Raw genomic sequence first — 8,536 nt, 5'->3', positions numbered from 1 at the left:
AATATATTGTTAGAATATCTTTTTTATTTATATTTTGTTTTCATATTTAAAGTCATAGTATCGAAGTTCTGTAAGAAAGGTATATTATTAAATTGGAATATGAGGATAAATTGTTAGGATATCTTTCTTATATGAAATCGTAGCAATGGAATACCTAATTAAACCTCTGATAATGAAACTCATACCTCAACTCAAGGCAAAATTCTTTTTCGAATGGGAGAAAATTGAACTCTTATGTGAGCTCGAAATATTTACCTAAATCGATCATCGAAAAAACGTACAACTCCCTAAACACAGACCACAGAGGTGGACATTGTTAAATAGATTTTATTCCTACCCTGAACCTTATCAGTACTCTCGGTACTTTTTATCTCGTCAGAATTGGCAACAATAGGCTTTGAGAACTGATCTCTACGATCAAGAACGCCCAGGCAATTTATTTTCATTTTATTTAGTAAGGAAAACCGCGAATTTATTACAATTTTTACAAAATTTCGCTGGAACACTGAAACAGAATATAAATTAGATTGACAAGATAAATAATTCATACGACTCACCATTCGTAACCTTTGAGATACCCTTAGTGACCCATTTCAGTCCTCCCAGCCTTCGATTTTGACCCACAATTCACTTGGAAGCTTCTTTCAGACCCATGAAACTTTTGCAATTCCCTCAGTGGACCATTGAATTCCCCTCAGCCTTAAATTTTCATCCCACCAGTGGCCCACAATGATAGATTGAAAGACCCAAAGCCAATGCCCAAGACCCACCAGACTTGGAAAGCTGTGAAAGGGTGACGCGCGAAAAGTGGAGTACGAATCGCGATTTATTTTCATTTTCAGGGATTTTGTTTAGTACCCGAAACCGCGAATTTTTATTATCCTCCATATTTTCCTGTAGTTGATTTTAGTTGGGACATTTAGCAAAAATTCAAAAAAGAAAAGAGAAAAGAAACGCAAAAATGGAAAAAGGGACGAAGCTATTTATCAAACGCGACGCGACGTGATAAATTCTCGTATCGATCGAAAGTAAATGGGAAAATTGACTCTAAATTGAATTAACGCGGTATACTACTTTGATACTCTAATAATGGGAGGGCGTTTGCACCATTAGTGCAGTAGAGTCCATCCAGTTCTTCTTTGACCTCTTGGTAGTTCAGCTTCGACATGCACATGCACACACATATATAACCAACCACCAAACCCTCAAAAAATTCACTCACAATTCGCAGATTAAGCAGCTGGGCTCTGCAACGTAGATTTGGCTGCCTGGCTGCATTGCCTCCTTCCTTCCTTCCTTCCTTCCATCCTCTCAGATCGTCATCCTTCCGCAAATCGTTCCAGTTCCTCGTCGTTGATTTCCCAAGACTCACAGACTCACAAAATGTGAGTCACTGTGGAATGGACGACGCGAAAAGTATTTCGAAACGCGAATTATTTAGGAGGGGAAACCGCGATATTATATTATTCTCGATTTTTAGAATGAAGTTAACTTTAAATAGAATAAACGTAAAAAAAAGAAAAGAGATATGAAATAAACGCTATGTATATAAAGCAAAAGAATAAACCGCGAATTGATATCTTTCCCGAATATCTAACGCAAATAAATTTGAAGGAGGGTATCGATTAAACGCGTAAAAATATTCAATATAAAGCGAACTAGGGATGAAGCTATTATAATACTCAATGCAACGACTCTAGTATTTACTAAAATTCAAAAATTCCCGTATATAATCCGAAAACCGATTTTTAATTGCGAAACACTACTGAGACGGTTTAATTTGGGGGAGCCAGCTCATATTTGAGCTGGGAATACACAACACAACTAACTACTAAACCAAATCACCGGAAAAAAACCCATTTGTGTAACTCACCGTTCGCTGATTAAACAGGTGAGCTCTGCAACGTGGATTTGACTGCATTTTCTCCTTCCTTCCTTCCTTCCACTCAGATCGTCATCCTTCCTTCCTCGCAGTTCCGATCGATTTTGCAAGACTCACAAACTCACAAAGTGTGAGTCACTGTGGAATGGACGACGCGAAAAGTACTTCGAAACGCGATTTATTTCAAATTTATTCAGAAAGGGAGAAACCGCGAATTTATATTATTTTCAATATTATTATTGAACTAAACTTTCGTAGAACGCGAGTGAAAAATTGAAAGAATCAAAAGAAAAAACGCGAATTCGTATCTTTTTCGATTCTAGAATATAAGAAAATTTGAATAAAATACGCGACGAGAATTGGGGAGAAGCATAAGTTAAACGCGTAAAAATATTCAATAATAAACGAACTAGGGATGAAGCTATTATTTCAATACGCGATGCACTGACTCTAGTATTTACTAAAATTCAAAAATTCTCGTATAAATTCCGAAAATAGATTATTAATTACGGTAAACTACTGAGACGGTTTAATTTAGGGTGGGCATAGTGCACTCGTTCCAAATCATCTCACAATATACAATAATAAATCAACTAACTACTTAACATGCAATTCATGCAAATTCCTTGAATGGTAAATTATTAGTAAACAAAATAGCAAGTCATAAAATAAATTCAATATCAGAGAAAATATATGAAAAATTTCAAATTAATTTCAATTGCTGGAAGAAAAGTACATATTGATTATTATGCTGTAACGAAAAAGCAACCTCTCAAAGTCATTTCAATATCCTATTCGACAAGTCTGAAGAACAACGATGACTAAAATTCAAATGTTTATTTCCCTAAACCTTCAAAATAATTTCGAAATATTTTATTCGAAGCGGAGTATTCCAAGTCAGTATCGATAATTGAAGAAATTATTTGATTGTATTTAAAAGAACCGAAAGGAGAATATTTAAAGTCTGATATTAAATGTCTAGCAAGTACCAGTAATTGGTAAAATGATTTATATTTGTTTTAAAAGCAAAATTTCTAATAGGTATTAGTTAAAATGAATTGTTATTCAGTCTACTGTATTGAAATTCTAATTGATTCTAATGTATACAAGTGTTACAAGAAGGCTGAGTGTGTACAGGGTGGACATAGGCTAGCTAGTAGCCCCCGACCACTCTATGAACTTTAACGTCTATACTCGAAAGTGTATCGTCAACACTAACACGTTACCCAGATTATCCAAAAATTGAAGAAGTTACTTTTAAAATTGAACATTCTACGGTGTTTCGAGAGATTTGATAATCATAGTCGAACCTTAAACGAACGTTCAAACGAAGAAAATTTTCCAAAAATCATTTCGTACGTTATTAATCGATAAAACAAAAATTCATTGTTGAAAAATAAATATTTCCTGAAAATCTTCATCTTCCATACAAGATTCAAGATTTTCCCTAATTAAGAGTAATTTCAAAAGATTATCTGTATAAGCTATTATTTCAATACGCGATGCACTGACTCTAGTATTTACTAAAATTCAAAAATTCTCGTATAAATTCCGAAAATAGATTATTAATTACGGTAAACTACTGAGACGGTTTAATTAAGGGTGGGCATGGTGCTGCTTTAGTTTGAAATGATTTATAAACACATAATTAACAGAGGAAAAACCGTGAAACGGCAAAACGTCTACATTCTAATTGTTATAACATGTAAACAGAACTTTAAATTTAGTGTAAACAGAAAAAATATATAATACAATTTATTTCACGGTATTGCAACAAATAAACGTTGAATCAATATTTAATTCGTATAAAAACAATTATTTAACGTAATAATTTTACCTTCACTATGGCTATTTTTAATCTACGACCACAGGTCAACCTGATTTCTAATCCTTACGAACTTTAAATTCAGTCTAAACTGAGAAAATATATAATACAATTTATTTCACGGTATTGCAACAAACAAACGTTGAATAGATTCTTAATTCGTATAGAAACATTTATTTAAAATAATAATTTCACCTTCACTATGGCTATTTTAAATTTACGACCAAGGGTCAACCTGATTTTTAATCCTCCGAACTTGATTTCACAACGAGAAAGTAATAAGATCGTTGAAACGTACTTATTTGTCAAAGAAACTTGCAAAAATGTATAAATAATAATATGTAATGTTTTAACAAATTTTTGGAAGTATAAATTAATAATAAAATTGTGAAAATTAATAAATTATACGTTATTATAACATTAATAGAATTATGACTAAACCGAAGTTCGAAGTCGAGTATTTAAAGTCTGATATTACGTGCCTAGCGAGTGCCGGTAATTGTTAAAATTTGTTTAATAATTAGTAATAGAAATTCTAATTGATTCTAATGTATACAAGTGTTACAAGAAGGCTGAGTGTGTACAGGGTGGACATAGACTAGCTAGTAGCCCCCGACCACTCTATTCACATCTCAGAACCTTCAGGTCAAAATACGCCGCGAAGTGTCTAGGGCCCAGTATAAAGGGTAAATGATTTCGCGGGACATCGGCGGGTCCTTATATACCTGCGGTACCCTCTCCCCAAAGTCATTAGCAAAATCGTCGGTTAGGTCAGGCGGGAAATTTTCGCGGGAGATTTTCGCGGGAGATTTCCGATATCGTAACACGGTATAATTTATCAATTTTCACAATTTTATTAAAAATTTATACTTCCGACAATTTGTTATAACATTGCATATAACAATTTATACGTTTTTACAATATTCTTCAATGGAAACATAGGTCAATGTTTGTTTGTTATAATATCGTGAAATGAATTATATTACACATTTTCTCTATTCACACTGAATTTAAAGATTATAACGATTAAAAATGAAGTTGACCTGTGGTCATTTATCAAGAATAATCATAATAAAGCTGAAATTATTGTGTTAAATAATTTTTTTAATACGAATTAGGAATTTATTCAACGTTTGCTTGTTACAATACCATGAAATAAATTATATTATACGTTTTCTATATTTGCACTAAATTTATCGTTCTATTTACATGTCATAACCATTGTAACTACATGTTATGTTGCGTCCGTTTGTTTTTTCTGTGCAGTTCAACCTAATTTACTTAAATTTACGTTGCGAGACAGTATAATATTTACAATTCTGCCGGAATTTTTGAAATTCAGAAAAACACAGGTAAACTTCCATTGCATTTAAACGATATTCTCCACCAAACTGGACAAAGTACATATTGTAGTATCGCACGAATGACCGAGAAAAGTAGCACCTATTGTGCGATTGCAGCGTTGGCCCAGGCGTGTGTAGACTAAGAGTTAGGTTTGAATTTCAAGAGATTTGTTTAATTTTAAGAAACTGCGATGTCTGTAAATATAATACATATATGTATGTGTGAATGCAAAAGGCGAAAGTGCGTATTTTTCCTTGGGAAATTCAGTCCTAAAGGAACCATTCGAGATGTGATGCTCGGTTTACTCCAATTCTTCGAAACTAGGAGCAGTTAGTAGGAGCAAACTAGGAAACAGAACTTTATTTAACAGAGATTTTTGATGATACGTGACGTGCGCGTGGTAGAATGGAGAATGAATGCGGATAAGGAGAAAATAGGGCTATTTAAGGGTTCTGGGAAGATGGACTTTGGGTTGTTATGCAGGAGAGTTGAGAGGAGAGTTGGAAGGTGAGGAGTCCAGTATGAGTAATGGTGAAAGTGGATGACTAGTTGTGAATACAGATAAAACTAAGGACTAAGAATGAAAATATTTGAGGGTGTAACAGAGAGAAAACCGACCTACGAAGTGCGTTTCAAGTGGATATATACCGGGTGAACCGGGACGAAAAAACAACAGGGCAAAAAGTGATTCTACGTGTAAAAATGAAACGACAATGTAGAATAAAATTTATTCATAAGGAGCTTAGTTTTTGAGAAGATTAAATTTCAAGATCCGCTGTGAAATGTTGCTTCTGTTCATACTTTCATTAGTATCATTACTCCACGACTCTAATTTAAAGAGCAAGAATTTGCATACATCAACAAAGACGTCGCTTGCAACAGTTCGTTCAGTATTCTAAATTGAAATTAAGGAAATTGTTGATAAACGTGTTATCAGTACTTATCGTTACATTGACGTTACTTGTTGGTATAAACATAAAGCTGAGTGACAGTTAAATGCGCGCGTACTCCCGAATCTTTAAATTCTATTTTCTTGAAAACTATGATTCCTATGAAAAATTTGTATTCTATATTTTTGTTTTATTTTTCGTTGTAGAATATATATATTTTTTCTTTTCTTACTGTAATTATATTTATATTTTATAATTGAATTGTGTCGACTCCCTCATAAATTACCAAATCCCGCAATATTTTTCAATGTTTCTTAGTATTCTCAAAGGACATTGTTTTGTTTAAAGTTTCACAGAATTCTGAAAGGATCATTATTATATTATTATAACAGAATACTTTCCTTACTTTAATTATACTTACATTTTATAATAATAGTGAGTCGACTCCCTCGTAAATTACCAAATCCCGCAATATTTTTCAATGTTTCTCAGAATTCCCAAAGGACACTGTTTTTCTGAAAATTTCACAGAATGCTGAAAGGATCATTCTTATTTTATTATCGCAGGATACTGGCCATTTGGTGTACTATGGTGCAACGTTTACGTGACATGCGACGTGCTGGCCTGTTCCGCGAGTATAATGCACATGTGTTTCATCTCATTGGGAAGGTACCTGGGCATCCGGAACCCACTGAGGACTCGGCACACATCCACTAAGCGGATGGTCGGTTTCAAAATCGCCACCGTATGGCTGCTCGCCATGTTGGTCTCCAGTTCCATTACAGTGTTAGGTAAAATAAATTATCCTACGAATTATTCCAAGAGAAACTCATATTCCGAAAATCTTCGTTTTTCGCATTAGAAGGAGCAGAAGGAATAAATATGGGCTAGTTGAAGTATTGAATATGTTAAGTGCTTGACTTTATTGAAAATAGGATGAAACTACGAGATGTAAACAAAATACGTGTTACGGAGGAAATAGTGACCTGCGTTTATTTTGTTTACATGTTGTGTTGCAAAACGTGTCATTTCTCTTATTTCGCTATTTCAAAACATTTTTCAGGTAAGTTCGTTTTATTGTTTCAGCAGTAATCTATTAACACGTTAACTGCCACGCCGAAATCACATGTTTTGCTCAGGACGCCATAAATGTATTTTTATTATTCTAAGCATATAATGGCAAAATAATAATAAATATGGTTATATAAAACAACATTCTTACCCATGGGGCGTTTATCTTTCTGGTGATCACGGGTGACCACCGCGGCTCCTTGGTGTACTCGATGACACTTGATAACTGTTTTGGAATATTTATTTACACCAGGGCCATCAAATATATCTATCCGAAGAAAATTACGACATGAGATGCAAAAAACGGAAGGGCCAGCATACTTGGTGCGAAAATTTTGCAAAGAATGTTATCAAAAAAATTTTGCAAGTTTTGGAACAAAGATTGCTAAAAATCGGACCAAAAAGGTTACCACATACTGCCCAGATTGTATCGATCAGCCGCATCTATGTTTGAAATGCTTTAATACAATACACCGGTAGATAGAAGATTTGATAAAAATTAATCTCTCATTTTTGATCTTCCAGTAAAAATTTTTAATTGTTGTATAGTGCACATTTTATTTCAAAGTATTCTCTAATCAGCGATGATGTTCAAAATTCATTAACTGTCAATGTTCATTCAACTTTTACAATTATAAACATTTGAAGCACTCCGGTCACCGATGACCACCGTGGCGCTACGGGAGAAACAATCTGCGGTCACATGTGACCACCGTGGCAGTCAACATGTTAAACTAAGAGGAAATTAACTAAGCTGACATTGCTGACATTGGAAGCTTCTTTTTAGTTCAAGTTTTGTAATGAATACCATCGCTCTAAGCGTTTCTGATCACATGATCTAAATATGGGCTAGCCAATATTAGAATTCGGTGACTATGAGAATTTTAATAAGAAAAATACCAAAACATTCAAAAGAAAGGTATATACGTTTGTGACTATTGTAAATAGATTGTAAATAGCATTCAAGTTTAAGTTTACATTTTTATATGTAGATAAACTTCAACCTAATATTTCAACCTGAAAATATGCAGTTCTTACTTTTCATTTCGATTATTTTACGAGTGGTCCATATTTAGACCACCTTTCTAAAACTAAAGATAGTTAAGCTTATTTTTATTTCGTATCATATAGTAAACATGTTATTGATATATATTCAAGTGTCATATCTTAAAAATCACCCACAGGTTTGACAATAAATCCCGAAATAAAAGTGCTAGCCTATATTTAGACCTTCTCCACTACTAGTCAGGTCAAAATGTACCATTAGCAACTTTCCAAAAAAAAGGTGAATTTTCCGTACTGATAAGTATTATCGCTTACAACTTTCCAACTGTATTTTCTGCTTACTTCTATTGGCATCAACATGAAACAAATTTTTCAATCACGTTTCAAATCACATTAAAATTCACTTTCAGAATGTTGCTAGTGGGTCATTTTTGACCCGGGCGGTCCTTCTTCGTTCTACTCTTTCTTCGTTCCTAATCTTGCTCTAAGAGAACGAAGTACGATTGTTTTCGTCGTGCA

At 33.7% G+C, this 8,536-nt stretch overlaps 1 protein-coding gene across 1 annotated transcript in view; it reads left to right on the top strand.

Annotated features, from left to right (window-relative positions):
• The window catches only part of LOC108571636 (5-hydroxytryptamine receptor 2B), a 58,945-nt gene that overhangs the window by 36,629 nt on the left and 13,780 nt on the right, over positions 1-8,536 (top strand). The window contains exon 3 of the mRNA XM_017933725.1: positions 6,508-6,732. Within this exon, the coding sequence (XP_017789214.1) occupies positions 6,508-6,732 (225 nt within the window). The remainder of the gene's footprint in view (positions 1-6,507; positions 6,733-8,536) is intronic.

This window comes from Habropoda laboriosa, unplaced genomic scaffold (genome assembly GCF_001263275.1).
Source record: "Habropoda laboriosa isolate 0110345459 unplaced genomic scaffold, ASM126327v1 scaffold135, whole genome shotgun sequence".
NCBI lineage: Eukaryota > Metazoa > Arthropoda > Insecta > Hymenoptera > Apidae > Habropoda > Habropoda laboriosa.
This window is presented reverse-complemented; position numbering and strand designations above follow the sequence as displayed.